Here is an 18,680-nt window from a genome sequence, read left to right as displayed (position 1 = left end):
AACAGTCAAACACATCCATACAACTTGATGCTAGGGATCTCTATTAACGGAAAACCTGTTCAAGCTATTGTCGACACGGCAGCCCAGATAACAGTTATCAGCCAAGCTTTCGCCAACACTTTCACCCCACCCTTAGTTCGTGGAGAAAAAGTAACCATGAAGGGTGCAGGAAATTCTGACTTTATTGAGGCTAACTACTGTAAAAACATTCAGATTTGTATTGGGAACACACAAGAAGACCCAATCACCTGGACTGCCCTTATAGCTGACATATCTGATCCCGTCATATTAGGTCTGGATTTTCTAAAGGCACAAAACGCTACCATTGACCTTAATGAAATACAGATAGTCCTTGGTGGCAAACGGATGAATGCAACTCTACTAGATGCAGGAGGTAAACAAGTTCAAATAGCTAGAGTGAAATTAAGTCAAAAAGTGAGAGTTGAACCATTTTCATCAGTGCAGGTTCTTGGCCATTTGGACCAACACATAGCTGGTACTTTGGTTTTCAAACCATGTCATAATGTTAAGGGATTGCTTTCACCACATGCTTTAGTTGATAACAGTGATCAAGTGCCAGTCCTCTTGCGCAACTTGTCAACAAGACCAGTTAAACTTCAGAAAAATGTAGTGATTGGGACTGTTTCTGAAGTGGACCAAGTCGCCAATGGTGGAATACTACAAGACCACAGCAAGACAAATGAATGTTTTCCTGTCGAATTACCAGACCACTTGATAGACCTAGCAGATAGATCAACAAGAGATCTAACCTCAGAGCAAAGTCAAAGTGTTAAACACACCTTCTTCTGGAATTCCAAGACATTTTTTCTAAAGGAGACTTTGACTTGGGACTGTTCAAAGGGATCCAACACAAGATAAACACTGGCAATGCCCACCCGGTGAAATCCAAATTGAGGCGCACACCACTAGGATTCCAATCAGAGGAAGAGGAGCATCTGAAAAGTATGCTGGACAAAGGTATCATCGTTCCGTCAGTTTCTGAGTGGTCGTCAGCACCGGTCCTGGTGCGGAAAAAAGATGGGACTGTTAGGTATTGTATTGATTTTAGGGGAGTTAATAAAATCACCAAGAAAGATGCTTTCCCACTCCCGAACATGGAGGAATGTCTAGACACTCTTGGAAAAAACAACTTTATGAGCACGCTTGACATGGCACAGGGATATTATCAGATAGAGGTAGACCCTGATGATAGACACAAGTTGGCATTCATCACAAGGTATGGCCTATTTGAATTTGTACGAATGCCATTTGGAACATGCAATAGCCCTGCAACCTTTCAACGGGTGATACAGTTAGTTTTACAAGGTCTTAACTGGAAAGAATGCCTTGCTTACCTAGACGATGTCATAGTCTTAGGTCAGAATTTTGAGGAACATTTAATAAATCTAAGAGCAGTATTTGAAAGATTTAGGACCCATAACCTCAAACTAAAACCAAAAAAATGTCATCTCTTCAGGAAGGAGCTTCAATTCCTTGGTCGGTTGGTTACAGAAAAAGGGGTCAGCATCACTACCGAGAGTGTGAAATGTATGGCAGAATGGCCGACACCCAAATGCAAGAAGGACCTTGAAGCATTTCTTGGGTATGTTAACTACCATAGAGAGCATATAAAGAGTTTTGCAGAGATAGCAGCACCTCTGTACACTCTCACAGGGCCAAAGACCAAGTTTATCTGGAATAAAGAGAAGGACACAGCATTCATTTCCCTTAAAGAGGCAATGACTAACCCTGCAGTTCTGGGATATCCCTCTGATGATGGCATGTTCATATTGGACACGGATGCTTCGGACATGGCTATTGGAGCAGAACTGTCCCAGATTCAGTGTGGTAAGGAAGTCTTAATCAGTTTTAACAGCAAGACCTTGACATCTACTCAACGGAAGTACTGCGTTACTAGGAGGGAGTTGCTAGCTGTTGTAGCATTTACTCGTCACTACCGATATTATCTACTGGGCAGACCTTTCATTTTGCGGACAGACCACAACAGTCTGGCATGGTTAATTGGGTTCAAAAATATTGAGGGGCAACTAGCTCGCTGGCTAGAAGAGTTATCACAATATGATGTTACCATCCAGCACCGAAGTGGAAAGAAACACCAGAACGCTGATGGCCTCTCCAGAATGTCAACAAATGACCTGTCCTGTGACTGTTACAATGCTGGTTGTGATGTCAGTAGGCTACCTTGTGGGGGCTGCAGTTACTGTCGACGGATGCATGCTCAATGGGAACGCTTCCAGGAGGATGTTGATGATGTAATCCCCCTAGCAGTTAGGACCCTTCAAGAAACTGATAAACCAAAGGAAACACCTAACACCATAGACAAGGATGCATGTAACTGGGCTTCTGCCTTAACAGATGAAGAAATCAGAGATGCACAAATGCAAGATTTAAACACAAGTACCTTAATGAAATGGAAGGCAGAAAACTATGTTCCAACTGAACTGGACCTGTCCCTTTCCAGTAGAGCTGTAAAATACTTTTGGAACTGCTCATCGCAACTACGAATTTTGAATGGTATCCTTTTCTATGAGTGGATAGATGGCTCTATGTCCCGACTATTGCTTGTGGTCCCAAAGTCACTACAAAATTGTGTTCTAGAAGGATCTCATGACAACAAATTAGCAGGCCATATGGGACAGCAGAAAACCCTACAGAAGGTGAAATCAAAGTATATCTGGTTTGGAATGAGTTCAGATTGCGAGTCTTATGTCCGAACGTGCCCAGTATGTAATGTCAACAAGAAAGCCAATGTACATGCCAAAGCAGGCCTTGGCCAATACCATGCTGGAGCACCCTTAGAAAGAGTGCATATTGACCTGATGGGTCCATTTGTGGAGTCCGGCAAAGGGAACAAGTACATTTTAATGATAGTCGACCAATTCACCAAGTGGTTAGAGTGTTACGCACTGCCTGATCAAGAAGCTGAGACAGTAGCAACATCATTTGTGGAAGGTTTTGTATCTCGATTGGGGTGCCCTCTCCAGGTTCACTCTGACCAGGGTAGAAATTTCGAGAGCCGCTTATTTCAGGAAGTGTGTAAACTACTCCAAATAACAAAGACGAGAACCACCCCATACAGACCCTGCTCAAATGGACAGGTCGAAAGATACAATCGTCTTGTTCTCCAAGCCATCCGATGTTATATGGAAAACATCTCACAACAGAAAGATTGGGACCTACACCTCCAACAAATAGCTGGGGCAATCCGTGCCACTGTCAATCGACAAACGGGATTCACACCAAACAGAATGATGCTGGGGAGAGAAGTCTCTCAACCTTTAGATATAATGTTAGGAAGGAAGATACCAGGGCAAAACCCAGCAGGATATGTGGAAAATTTGGAGGAGGCTCTTTCAGTGTGTCATCAAGCTGCGAGGGACAACTTGGGGGAAGCACAACTCCGTCAGAAGAGGACCTATGACATAAAATCAAACACAAGAAGCTATGAGGTGGGTGATGTGGTATATATGGTGGATACCTCTTCCAAAGTAGGCCAATCGAAGAAGTTGAGGTAGCCATGGATAGGCCCTTTTGTCATTGTTTATAAGATTAATCATGTGCTATACAGAATCCAAGGGAAAAAGGAAAACAAGGTGGTCCACCATGACAGATTAAAACTTTGTCAAGACAGAGATCTACCCTTATGGCTTAAAAGGCTACGACATTCAGTTCTTCACCCAGAACCCAGTGACAAGGAATCCAAACAGCAAAATCAAGTACAGGAGGAATTACCGCAGTCCAGTTCTTACGAAGATGATGCCGTAAGCCCCACAAATGAAGGACATGAGAATGAATCATCAGATGATTTGGAGATCTGCCAAAGACCCGCTCGAAAACGACAGGCACCTAAGTGGATGAAGGATTTTTGTCTTTTGGACAATTAATCATGATGTCAATGGAAATTTTAATTAAAATTATATGTAATTGAATATCTTTTCCTTCTTATCCACTCCTCCCTCTGTAGAATTTATATGGTTTTTTTTTATTATTTGTATAATTATGCTTTTTCTTCCAGGATGTGTTCCAAATGAACTTTTATTCCCTTCTGATGATTTTTTACATGTATATAGTCAAAGTGGCTTGATTTTTCTGGCCCAGCTGACTATTTCATAAAATTAATATAATAACGCACTGTACATCTCTTAAAAATTATGAGGGGGAGGAGTGTGGTACGAAACACTTTGGTACGATCTAACAATAAATGAGTTTGCAACCTGATACTGGCTTAGTGATCCCTCGTGGTTCCCGAGCCCCTGTATTGGCCTGTAGCTGAGCTCGCAGACTTATAGGTCACTACAATACCTTACATTAATAATACAAACCGTTTTTCACCATTAAAGGAAAACAATATCTACATGTATAAAAATGTTTAAGGCTCTTAAGGCAAATATATGCGCATTCATAGAATCGTTTATTACATTTGATACAGTAAGTTTCCACAGTTCTCATTTTAATCTTTAAAGAGTCATTTTCTCGCTGGTGTCAGAAACAAAGTTTAAGAAGTTTCCATAATTAAATAATTATAAATCTTTGATTTTACCCTGAATAAATAATTTGCAAAAATCAAAAGAAAGTTTCATTTATATAGTTTTATAGATTTTTTACCTGTCCGTTCGTCTGTCTGTTTGTCTATTTGTCCGCAAAAACTTGAACCTTGCCCATAACTTTAGACTGGGTGGGACTTTCTCGATGTGTATGGTATTTCCCGTATATACAGGAAAAAGTGGTTTGTTCCCGTTTTGCACACATTTGAATTTAAGGCATAGAAAAAATGTGTGCAAAACGGGAATTTGACCAGGTGAGATAATTAGTTAATTGATATAGTCTATACCAAAGTTGGTAGATAGGGGAAAGGTGAACCTATAGAGGAGAATTGGGGGAAATTTGAAATTAAAACAACAAAAATTATTATGTACATTACAAGTTTTCATTTATTTCTTTACTTTTATAAAAAGAATAGAAATTTGTACTAAATAATTAATCATAAATAGTAATCGGTAATCGGTGTAAAGCTTTAAAAATTATTTGTTTTTCAAGAAATGACAGTCATTTTTTAAAATATTAATAAATATTAAATAAAATATTCAATAATATTTTTTGGCAAAAAATATTCATATACATTAAATTCATATTTATTCTTCCTGTGCATGATTTATAGGTAAAATACAGGTATACCCAGGTAAATCCTAACCAGAAATCAGACTATAATTGTTATCAAAACACATTTCACACCTATTGTTCTATACCTAATTAACAAATGTGTGCTTAAGTTCCTTATATACATGTAAGGTAGTTAAAAAGTATGTATTTTAAAACAGAATGCATACAGATGTATCGGTAAGAGCTAAGGGAATTGAATTATATAATTAAATTATTTGCTTTCCTTACTTCTATGCTATGTTTTTGGATTTGAAAAAAAATTTCAAAGTTTATGGTTATCAGAAATATATCATGCCGTTTTCGGAACAAAACCTTTGAATGATAAAAACACCCTAAAATATAACCATAAATTTATGCTCCTCAATGAAGAAGGATATGGAGAACACGAACAGTATTCAATATCAAATTCCATAAAACACTACAAAATAGGAGCAGAGCAAACACGGACTAGGAGCAGAGCAAACACGGACCTCCGAAACATCAGGTGCGATGGAGGAGTGACTATCCCCTGCTGACCGGTCACACCCGCCGTGTGCTCCTTGCCATGATTGGGAAATAACGAAAAATCCGTCGTCAATTCAGTGTATAAACAATGGACTAACAATTAATATGAAAAACGTCAGTCAGCATTTAACTTAATGATAAATTGTATTTGCTGACAAAGTCATTGTATCGACCATAAAACTTACGAAATAATGACTTTAAGGGAGACTGCTGATATTCTTGTTTCATCTACTTGATTGTCAATAATTTACGTCGTTTTAGAAATTGTTCATACGTAGAGCATGCTTTTGCTTATCGAATCAACTGAGATAAATAAACTCCGTATGCTGGTAATGAAGGTATATTGCTGAGTAAGGGAGGTTGACGATAGAAAAAAGTCATAACGTTTATCATATAGCTTGGTTGTTAGATTACCATTAGCGTCTTTCTCAAGTAAAATATCCAAGTATGAAAAAGATGTGTCAGGCTCTGTGGTATCTTTTATCTCAAACTCACCAGGATATATCGTATCGACGTAGGAATGGAAATTACCATTGTTAATTGAAAATACGTCGTCGATATATCTAAATGTCGAGTTGAAGGCCACAGCAAGTGTTTTCTACTTTTCACGCGTAAGATTTTGCACAAATTCTGCTTCATTTGAATATAAAAATAGGTCTGCTAATAACGGAGCGCAATTGGTACCTATGGGAATTCCAATAGATTGTTGAAGACCTGGTCTCCAAAGACCACATAGATATTGCCAATTACAAACTCAAACATCTTTTTGATATCAACTTCAGAGTACTTGTGTGTGCACTCAGAATGTGTTTTAACAAAATAATTTTGCAAATGACTAACAATCACGTAAGTAAATTTATGAGTAACATTTTTATTGAAAAAGCACCTGTCAATGATATAAAAAAAAGCCTGGACTTTAACTTATCGTGGGAAATGGTTGTGTATAAGCTTGAAAAGTCGTAGGTTTTTAGGCTGTGAAAGTGAAATGAAAGTTTTCACTGGGATTCTGCAAGCCAAAAATAAATCCATACTAGATACATTGATTGTGATGCTACGATTAAGATATGCAATCAAACATATGTTGGAAAAGATTAAAGTACAAAAAAATCCCCCCTACTTACATTTGAAGTATGAAAAAATATCAAGAGACACAGATATGAGGTTTTATAGTATATAAAAGTAGGGGGTCAAATTTCTATGGGGGTCATTTTTCAACGTGTGTGGAGTCGTAGAATTACTGGTCTGGAATGTTTTTCTACAGTCGAAAAATGACCCTACTTGTCGTAGAATATTTACCCGGAGTCATTTTTCTACGTAGAAAAATGACCCCCTGGTCAATATTCTACGGGGGTCACTTTTCGTCGTTACACCGGCTTATGTCATCCTGTTCAAGGCAGGAAGTTGACCCCATAGTCGCCATTTTAAAGTTACGTGCAAAAATATATTTCTTACTCTCAACCGCTTTTGAGATAATACAAACGCTAAATAAAACTACAAAAATAAAACGAAGTTTAATCTATATAAATAAACATTAGTAGTAATGACTTTGAAAACTTCAGTCCCAAGTCAAAGAACATAGTTCATTAGCGTAAGGATTTTTGATAACCAGTGTTATCGTAGTTCTCTACACATGCGAGGTAAAGCAGGAGAGGGAACCAGACTGGCCTGTTTGTTTACATTCAGCTGCGGTACCAGTTGAATTCTGATTCTGACAAAATCGGACCGTGGTATTAGGATTGAAAAACTCACCGTCAGTGTCTTATCATTTATATCGATAGTTTTAGAATAATTTTTTCATCAAAATATAACCGTGATTCATATAAGAAATTCATTCTACTCTGTAAATGAGCCCGGCTCTCTGTACTTCTGAGTACTTTGATTAACCATCTGCCTTTCCTCACTAAAACGATCAATCCAATCATTTATTGAATTTATAAGAATAAATTTTACAGTCGTTTGTTGAAGGAGTCACAAACAAGGAGCAAAACTTTACTCAGCATATGCTTTTGATAGAACTTGTGTATGGCTATGTGTGTACCAATTTTTTTTAATCTGAATTTGTAGATTTAGAGAAAGTTCGCGAACTTTTTGATCACCCCACGTACTTAGAGAGTGTAATTTTCGTTGAAAATTAAAATGCTGATTTTACAGTTTTAAACGAGATATTCTTAGGCTTCAGTTATAGTGTAGCTATAACATGATAAACAGGGGCTACCGATATTGTCTTGACCATGTAATATGTGTGTGCACTACAGAAATGATACGTAAATCCCTTCATTATTTTTATGTCGATTCCGTCTTTGATAAAAATTTTACATACTTTGTGGACAACAGCAGTGAGGGTTATAAACCCTCTTAATTTTACCATATGAATGGCACATAGTAGTCTCTTAAAGATTGAATGGAAGCCGAAGTTAGTATTGATCAAACTGTTTAGTGCAAATTTGAGAAATGCATATTCGAGTAGAGTTATAAAGTATGATTGGGTCGATAAGAGAACTGAGTTACATAAGCTTAAGGTTCATATAAATATTCATTTCTCGTCTTTAAAAACACAGTAAACAAGTACGTAAACTAATAAACGTTTTGGAAAAACGCTCAATTCCCAAGTTGACTTTTAATAAATGAATCAGAGCAATCTTTGAAGATCTCTTCATCTCAAAGAAAAAGACTCAAAAACTGGAGCACGAGTCTTATTCAACAGAAATAGTCAAGTATTTAAGAGTGATTTTGAATTCAATCTACGTAAACGAGCTGAATTCACTTTCACGATCATGGTCCCTTTTTTAAGGTTAGATATGGATGACAAACGTTCGACTGAAACTTTTGATAAACTTGATAACTCTAGTGTGCTATTGTCAAATTCCTTTATCGATAGAGTAATGATCCAATATCTTTTGCATTCAATATTTATACAAGTTTATTTCCAAGGAGAGTCCATATTCTTCCCACGATAGAATATATTATAATAGTAAAGAGTATGGATAATACATAAGCAGAATTTTGAAAAGTAGTGTAAAATATCAACTCTTGATTAATCTAATGTGTAAGCTGAGACCGCATATTTAATTAAATTTTCTTCAAGATTCCACAATTCGGAAACCGTAGTATCCTGCTTGTATATTAACTGATTTCGCATGCTGAAAGCTTAGATATACTTCATCAAGTTTTTTTGTTGCAGAAACTATAAGTAAACTTAAGTTTCCGCAAAGAGTCAGCCATGTGGAAAATGTTTTTTTTTTATTCAGTGGTATATACACCAAAATGAAATAATTATAGACCAAGACGGGCGCTATAGATAAGTTTGATATTGTTCCAGAGATACCAATTATATCCAACACATCATTCGTATCTTAGATTCTCTAAAGTTCTTAAAGGGTAAAATTTAAGGGAATATTTGTATTCCGAAAAAAATCTACTATGGATGCCTATTATACTTCAAAATATTTGACTTCCGCTGATGATTTCAAACAAAAACAGCCTTCCTCTCAAAATGCAGGGCCACGGAATCTCAATTACTGGTTGGAAAGCATTATAAAATTCATCCCTTCAATGAGTCCTCCCATAACTATGGATAAAGCAATTTATAAAGAACCTTTAGAGTATTGGAGAAAAAGCAGTAAAATTTACTGCTGCAATGTGAAATACCAATATTGCATGAGAAGCAAAAAAAAATTGTATTATTCTCATTTATGACGACTGCGAGACGAAGGACGTGTTATGTGTCGCTAAAAGAATAGGGGGATTTTTGTTTTTGGTTTTTTTTTTGGTTTGTTTATAAATATAGTTACTTCAAAAACTTCTGCAAAGGAGGGCATAAAACACGAACCCCTGAAAACTTTAGAGATGAGATAAGGTGCCTGTGAGGAACAAGCATCCCCTGCTGACCGGTCACAGCCGTCGTGAGTCGTATATAATGATCAGGTAGACCACCATTCCGTTTTCAATTCAATACAGAGGCCTATTGAACAATTGGTATAAAAAGTCAATAAAAACGCATGTACGACCCAATGAAGGGCTATATTTGCTTACAAGGTCATACGACGAACAGTAACCAATTAATCTTTCAAAGCAAGCGAGAATTATAAATAGTTAACAGGGTACAAGTGTGTACTACTGGAAACACAAGCTATCGGATCAAGTACCTAGCAGGTTTGAATAGCCCTCCCCCTTTCGACAGGCCACATCTGTCATGAGCCCCCTGTATTGATCATGTACAGAGTAATCAATAGTCAAAATATGAATTTTAAAAAAAGTCTTGAAATAGTGGTAAAGTCAGTCAAATTGTCACCTAACGATAGATTGCATTTGCAAAGATGAATGTTGCGAGTTATTGATAATGGGTTAAACAGGATATTGAAAAAACTCTTAACTTTCCTATCGACAACTTTCATTCCTTATGTAGCAATATACCACTATCATCTAATAATTGGCTTATGTCTCCAAGTTGATCCGATCTGCAATAATATATTCTTCCTACAGAAATTTCTCAAACAAAACAAACTTACTTTTTTTATGAAACAAGGGTATTTAAGGAATGTTTTTAAGTTTTGTGTGAGTTATTAAAGGATTAAACATTCTTTTTTCAGAATTTATCAATGTGTAAACTCTGCCTTTTTACTCACAAACTGAATAAAAGTGCGAAGCACTTTTATGTAAAATTTGTGAGTAAAAAGGCAGAGTTTACACATCGATAAATTCTGGAAAAAGAACGTTTACTTCTTATAATATTTCAATTACGATTTTTTTAATTATTAAAATTATTTCTCTTTGAGGGTTCCCTACAATCCGTTATTTTGTACGGCGTTTGAATACTTTAAACCGCAAGATGAATATCGATAAAATCCAACTTAAATTGTCAAAACAATCAATAAATAAACTTTTAAAGACTCATTGAATGTTGTTTAATTCAACAAATATCGTAAATACGCGTATTCTCCGGAATAATTCGTTAACGACAACGTCATAGCGAATGTTGCAGACCGACGACGTCCTCTATTTGCTCTGGTTCAAAGATTTAGAGAGAATATGGGGTCTGTAGGATGTAAATATATGAATTTGATGCTGATAAGGCAAGATTCTGAGGTACGTTTCTTTTCCCTATCACAACGATACCAACTGAGCTGATATGGAACGTCGAGAAAATGACAGCATGATCAGCGATTTTTTAAAATTCACACTCGTGATCCGACAGTGACACAAACATAATATTCCCGTATCTCCTCTTCATTCAGTCATTCATTCATTTTTAGCCGGGATAATTGCTCAAAGAGCAATTGCCGGCTTATGTCATCCTGTTCAAGCCAAGAAGTCAACCCCATAGTCGCCATTTTAAAGTTACGTGCAAAAATATAGTTCTTATTCTCAACCGCTTTTGATATAATACAAACGCTAAATAAAGCAACAAAAATAAAACAAAGTTTTATCTATATAATAAACATTAGTAGTAATGACTTTGAAAACTTCAGTCCTAAGTCAAAGAACATAGTTTATAAGCGTAAGGATTTTTGATATAATCAGTATTATCGTAGTTCTCTACACATACATGTACGAGGTAAAGCAGGAAAGGGAACCAGACTGGCCTGTTTGTTTACATTCAGCTGCGGTACCAGATAAATTCTTATTCTGACAAAATCAGACCGTGATATTAGGATTGAAAAACTCACTGTCAGTGTTTTTTTCATTGATATTGATAGTTTTAAAATAATTTTTTCATCAGAATATAAACGCGATTCATGTAAGAAATTCATTCTACTCTGTAAATGAGCCCCGCTCTCTGTACTTCTGAGTAATTTGATTTATTTCAAGTTTCTTGTAATCATAATTTAGCTAAAAGGGACTAGAAGTATCTGTTTTCATTGTTTTTACAACAGTCAAGAAAGTAGTTCGGATTGAAAAATTCATCGATGTGTAAACTTTTTCTTGAATTTGTTCTCGTCCAATCAAGACACAAGGAATCAATAAATAAAATTAAGATTGGAATTATTGGTGTGTGAATCACATTTACACACCAATAATTCACACTTAACTGAAAAACATTCCTTATATTTACATTTTACATGTTCGGAAGCAATTAAAATATACTCAATATTCGAATTTCTCTCTGCCCTATATCGCTGCATTATTACTAACGTCGCTGCAGCCTTATTGTGATGTCACATTAACGCACGTTTCTCCATGTATATTTCTACGCGTGAGTATACACAAAAATGACTTTCAAATCAATTTCACAGTTGGCTTAGAAGAAAAACACAGCGAATGTAAATATTTAAGGAATGAAGCTTATTTCAACTTATATTATACGATATAACATAACTTGGGGCAGTTTACGCTTTATAAACCGCGAAGCTTCATTCCTTATAATTTAATTTCAGTGCAGACAATGAGATAACTTTCTCCCCAGAATAAGGCTTCATAATGATTTCATTTTAAAAGTAACGTCAAGCGGAGTAATACGTTTTTTGACGTAACTTATTGTGACGTAGGCAAGTTATGTTATCCAAAATGGATAAAATCTTTTATCCAATCAAATGGCGTGTTACAAGTAAAATTAAATTATTACAAATTGACTGACCATTACTTTCAAATCTGGACTCCTACTTTCTCCATTTACCCAATCATTACAGTACAAACGACAGAGGATGCTTGTATACTGATTGCAGCTAAATCCATATATCTACTCACAATATGCATTCTTCTATCACTGTGAACTTTTCAGCATGAAAACTGTTAGTTACGTTATCTCACAGAGAAAGGTAGAATGTTAAGGTAGTGAAATTTTTTAATTTCCATTTTGAACAGGATATTTTTGACATTATCAGGGGTAATCGCACAATTTGAAGAAACACATTAAGTGAATTTAACTGTCATATCCGTAAATAGGACCCCTCCGCGTGCATATTTTTCGAAACTTTAACATTTTTATTTACAAGAACAACCTACCGCCCGCAGACTTGAAAACTCGGGGCACACTTTTCACATATTGGTCACGAAGGTGACAGAAATGTACTTTGCGTTGCAAATGTAAATAACAACTCAAGGAAAACTGTAATTTGTCATTTTTATGCAGATTCCAAACGTGTCACTCATGGGACATCTGAGTTTCCTTAACATCAGCCACCATTAAGGAAAGCAACGTATTCATACATAATTGGGATAAAAATGACAATTTGCAAAGCAAGTAGCTTGTCACTAGTACATTTGAAAATAAACTCAATCACGGCAATAATAAACCCACTTTCTCGATTTTGATAAAGATAACCATAATGCTGATAAATTTACTATTTTTCAAGTTGATACGATATGTGCTTACATGTACGTGTAGAATCGTAAAACCCCGTGTTTGTCCAAATGTACATGTACGAAACAAGTCCTTTTAAGCTCACCTGAGCTGAAAGCTCAAGTAAACTTTTCTGATAACATTTTGATAGGTGTTCGTCGGTCCGTCCGTCTGTAAACTTAAATTTCACATTTTCGACTTTTTCTCCAGAACCACTGGGTCAATTTCAACCAAACATGCCACAAAGCATCCTTGGTGGAAGGGGATTCAAATGGATTGCCATGCTCTCTTTCAAAGGAAATAGTGAAAATTTGGATGCATGTTTTAAAAATCTTCTCAAGAACCACTATGTCGGGAAAGATGAAACTAATGTGGAATCATCATCGGGTAGTCACTAGTGTAGATTCAAGTTTGTTCAAATCATGACCACCCCACCCCAATTCAGTTTACTGAATAAATATATTGTTTAAATCAATGGACGACACAAGTTTAACATAGAAAAACTTTTAACATCTTCTTCTCAAGGATAACAAAGCCATAATTGGCCATATATATATGGAATCATCATTAGGTAGTGTTGAATTAAGTGTGTTGATATCATGACCCCCGGGGTAGGGCGGGTTCACAATTAATTATCAAAGTTTTACATAGGAATATACATGTATAGGGAAAATCTTTTAAAATCTTCTTCTCATGAACAAAAAATCCATGAATGATCATATTTATATGGAAGCATCCTCAGGTATTGTAGATTGAAATTGTTAATCCTGTGGGTAGGGCGGGACCAAATGTATATTGGGAAAAAAGCCAAAGAAATATGTCAGCATTCTTAGTGAGTGTAATTAATTCAAATCATACGTCCCCCCCTTTTTAGGGGAAAATTGGGACCACTTGACCACTTATTTAAGCTTTTCGATAGTGGATTGATTTTCGCTTTTTTCTAGCCTCAGTGCTCATGTGAGCGATTTTGCCCATGGGCCTCTTGTTTAAATTAGTAAGACTCATTTAAAGATTTTTTAAGGTTAGACTATTTTCTTCCTTATTTCAATCTTCACTGATGTGTCCGCGAAAATAGGATATTGCCACTTTCCACGAAGACCCGTTAAATGTACTGTGAATGCATTGTCATAGCTAAAAAGAACTCTCACTATTACAAACTGGTGGAGGCGATCGGGAAGTAAACAGGAGGAATATTCCATTAAAATAATGAGCTGTATTTTGGTTCTATCACACATCCCATTAGATCATTAATGCTGTTTTCGTATCAGTGAAAAAAACCAATCGTCAGACGATCAAGCTACTTAATGAAGAGTTTGGCAGGAAAATACGATCGCTGTTAATAAAATACCAAGTCCTATCTCTGACGATGAGTCGAACGGTACGAAAACAACCCCAGATAAGTTATAATAATAACTCTAGGAGTTTGGTCAGATAACGGAAAACTGCCCTAGACAAAAAAAAATATCCTACATCACTATCGGCATTTGTTGAACGTTTGCCGTATAATAAATGAATTGCCATTCATCCATCCATTTGCAATTAGTCTTTGAGAATATTCAGTATAGATGTCGGGGAATATAGTGCTTAGATCACAAGTACGTTATCGAAATTACTCTCAGTTCACTGATCAATCTGTACTTGAAATATGGGGCCATCAAATAGTACACCACCTCATAAGCACATTCAAACAATACAAAACAGAAGCAGAGCAAACAGGACCTCTAAGACATGCAAGGTAGAATCAGATGCCATGGAGAAGTAAGTTTCTCTTGTTGAACGCTAACACCCAGCGTGTGATCCTTGTTATGACCGGAGGAAAAAAGAAAACTTCGTAGACAACTCAGCGCGTAAATAATGACTCAACAATCAGTATGAAAAGCGTCAGTTAGCATTTAACTGTCATAATGATAGATTGGACATATTGACTTACTTTCATCGTATCGACCAAGGTATTAGCGAATGAAAACTTACTTTCGTTTGCTTCAACTCTTTTTATTTTATTTACGATTCGTCACTTTAACACCTTGTACAGTGTGTAAGATTAAAATATATGTGATTGAGATATTTAATTCTTTTATAGAATGAGTCCTTAAGAAGATGGTCTGTGGGATGAAACATTCGCGAAAACATGTAAGAAGTCAGGAAAATACGCAAAAAAGATTAGTAGAATTAACAGAGAGATACGACCATACACGGTGGTTCTTGGATACCTCGAAATTCCCATGGGTACCAATTACGCCCCGATATTAGCAGATCTATTTCTGTATTCATATAGGAGGCAAAATTTTATGCGTGAATAGAAAAAAACTTGCCGTGGCCTTCAACTCGACATGTAGATATATCGACGACGAATTGTCAATTACATGTATCCATTCTTATGTCGATACGATATATCCTGCGGAGCTTGAGATAAAAGATACCACAAAGTCTGACACCTCTCTTTCATATTTGGACATTTTACCTGAAAAAGACACAAATGGTTATCTAACAACTAAGCTCTATAATGACAGTGATGAACCACTTTTCTATTGTCAACTTCCCTTACTTATGTAGCGATATACCTTCATCACCTGCATACGGAGTTTATATACCTCAGTTGATTCGGTACGCATGAGCAAGCTCTACGTATGCAAAATTTCTAAAACGAGGTTAATTATTGACAAACAAGTAGATGAAACAAAAATATCAACTGTCTCGTTTAAAGTCATCAGTTCGTAAGTGCTATGGTCGATACAATGACCTTGTCAGCAAATACAATTTATCACCGAGTCAAATGCTGACTGACGTTTTTCAAACTAATTGTTAGTCCATTATTTAAACATTTAACTGACGGCGGATTTTTCCGTTATTTCCTAATCATGACAAGGGATGCTCACTCCTCCATGGCATCTGATCCCACCTCTGATGTTTTCGAGGTCCGTGTTTGCTCTACTCCTGTTTGGTATTGTTTTATGGACTTTTGATCTTGAATACTGTTCTGTTAATGAAATAGGTGCACAACGTCAATTCATATAAAATTCTGTTAACAATGTCAGTACATCAAAAATTCTATTAAAGTCTAATTATTTTTTTTCAATTAATTGCATGAGAGGAGTTTCGAACAAAAGTTGGGTACCCTAACCGCAACGAACGGAGGACACGGACATTCCCTTAGCTATACAACCCCGTGGAGTATAAAAATATTGTTTTCCGTGCAATTAGTACGACTCAGCGATAAATTGTATTTGAAAACATGGTCATTTTAACGACCATGGAATTAGCAAAATGTTGTTTTCAAACGAGTCAGTGAAATTACTCTCAATTACCGGGTATTTATCAGTAGCATATTCCTGTTGAAATTAAAAACTGAACGTAAGTTTAAAACTTCTCATAAGATTGTGGATCTCAAAGTGAGAAAATACAGGTGATGGTGGAATGTTACTTAATGATTAAAGAAACTTGACGATGAAAAGGTTAATGTCATCCTCTTTGACCAACAGTTTAGATGTTACATAAATGTGGTCATTTCTTGTCAATAATCAGTTAATGATCCAAAAATGTAACATATAGCAGACGTGTTGTGTCGTTTACTTCTTTGAGTGCACTTGGACATTGAGTGGATATATGATTGAAAGTCTATAGAGTTATTAACGAAACATCGTCGATAATCCAGTTTTGCGAGTTGAAGGCCGAAGCAAGATCGGGTTATTTTCTTTTCATGTTGAACTTTTAAAATAAAAATATTAAAACAGATCGGTTGATAAAAGAGCTAATCGGATTTGTTAAGCAGACTGAAGGAAGACTGCATAAATATTGTCAATGGGAAGAAATTCAGCATCTTCTAATACCAACTTTAGGGAAGAGTCCGACAAATGGTGTGGATGACCAATCACAAGATATGAATTAAAAGATATGAAAATTTACCGCAGTTGCGTATGAATGGGCCTGCTCTAAAAATGCAAAAGAGTAAAGTTTATAGTAGGAAAATTCAGGGAATAATATTTCAGGTATAGCCAGCTGTTTAACTTAAATTTAACCACATTTTTACCCATGGTTAGAGATACAAGATGTCTCACAATTTATAAAGCCAAAGATTTAGTATGTAAAAGTATAAGATTGACAAAATAGCACCAACAACCCACGCTAAAACTCAAATTTCAGAAGTGTACTTTTCAAAACGAGACGGATCCTCTGTCTCCTTTCTTACCTAACCTCATGCATTATGAATTAGGAAGTTTAAATCCACATGGAGATGCACATGATACATGTATAAGATTACAAAGAAAGGTGGGTTTTGCATATTTTCTTTACCTTATGTAGTAGTTTTTAAAACAATGAAAGGGGCATATAGTAGAGAAAAAAGCCAATGGTATTTTGCAAACGCACAAGAAAATTCTGTATCTTCATGATTTTCATTCATAGTGAAATACATAAATGTATCATCCGTTTCTTAAACTATTAATGTAAACGTTACATGTTTGAATGTGTAAAGAAACTCTTTTCTTTCATGAAATATACAACACTGTACATCTGGTTAAAAAACTTCCACGTATTTTAAATCTGAATTGTATGATTGACAGAGTTTCCGACGAATTCAGGGAAACAGATATTATTAACATTATCAAGAAGATTGATTGACTGGCTAATCGCATTACTGGATGTGAAAGCGTTCACAGGATACAGTTCTGAGTTCTGACACACGACAAGGCTGTTATTTAGTCCTTCTAAAGTGAGGACACTTCATCAAAACCGAGCCAATTTCTGCCAGTCATGTCTGCAGTAAGTAGACCGTCAGAATTCCTGTAGACCTTCATAAGAAGACCTTAGAACATCTTTATTATGGGTCTCTACATTTTTCATTTCTAAAACAGCTTTTGAAATTTGAAAAGAATGTCAAAACTGTTCAGAAAGATTTCTTGCATGTTCTAGATCTGCACCTTTACTTGCCTTACTTTCGGCAATCACTATGTACAATTAAAGACCTTTTCTACAAGACCTTTTCTACATAAGTCAAAACTGAATTGTGTTTGAATTGACAACAAGAAAAAAAAATATAATCTTAAAATGTAGTCTTATGTGTACAGTCGTAATTAACGGCCGAGAAAAGAAATTTAAACGAAATTGTTCAAATCCCTGCTCAGATTACGCAAGTTCAGCCATCTGAAATCAAACTGAATTAATTACGTTTTTATTATGATCATATGGGGACTACAAGATGCAAGCTGAAGATCGTATAACATATGTATAATATTTATTACTCATAGGAGATTAAAGCAGTTGTTAGCATGACAACCAGATGCTGCCCAATTGTGAATGTTAAGATGAAAGTAAAAAATACGACCAAAAAAATTAAAAAACACGAAGTTTTATTTAGAACAGTAAAATAAAACCAGATATTGAAAGTCTGTTAATGATTTCTGTTTATTGATTTCAGACATTCATTTATCTGTCCCACACGGGGATTTAAGCAATGTACGTGTCCAGTCACAACAGACGGACAAGGCCGTGCGTATGTCACATCGCTTTATCGATGAAAACCTCCATTCTTCTCTTCTCTGGATCAGCCCAAGTGTATGATATCTAACTTTACAAGCTCTGGCTTCATAGGACGCTATCATTTATCGATAACATTCCACAGAAAGAAATAGTACCATCTCTTTCCTGTTTTGGTCGCACAAGATATCAAATAAAAATTCTATTTTTAGGAGGATCAATTAAAAGGCGTTAGACTCGAACG

General features: G+C 35.9%; 1 protein-coding gene across 1 annotated transcript; it reads left to right on the top strand.

Moving 5' to 3' along the window:
- Positions 1–965: 965 nt before the first annotated feature.
- On the top strand, positions 966–3,905 carry LOC134264500 (uncharacterized). Its single transcript, XM_062746791.1, has 2 exons — positions 966–3,532; positions 3,590–3,905. Exons 1-2 carry the CDS (start codon positions 966–968, stop codon positions 3,903–3,905), a joined length of 2,883 nt encoding a protein of 960 aa, XP_062602775.1.
- The last annotated feature ends 14,775 nt before the right edge of the window (positions 3,906–18,680 follow it).

The sequence above is a fragment of the Saccostrea cucullata genome, unplaced genomic scaffold, assembly GCF_032062105.1.
Source record: "Saccostrea cucullata isolate Sc308-1 unplaced genomic scaffold, CSIRO_AGI_Scuc_v1 ctg1004, whole genome shotgun sequence".
Classification (NCBI taxonomy): Eukaryota; Metazoa; Mollusca; class Bivalvia; order Ostreida; family Ostreidae; genus Saccostrea; species Saccostrea cuccullata.
The sequence above is the reverse complement of the archived record's forward strand: the minus strand, read 5'-3'. Positions and strand labels throughout refer to the sequence as shown.

Coding starts and splice junctions, on each gene's coding strand:
- LOC134264500 (XM_062746791.1), top strand. CDS start 966: ATGCTGGACAAAGGTATCATCGTTCCGTCAGTTTCTGAGTGGTCGTCA. Junction 3,533..3,589: donor GGCCAATCGAAGAAGTTGAG/GTAGCCATGGAT, acceptor TGTGCTATACAG/AATCCAAGGGAAAAAGGAAA.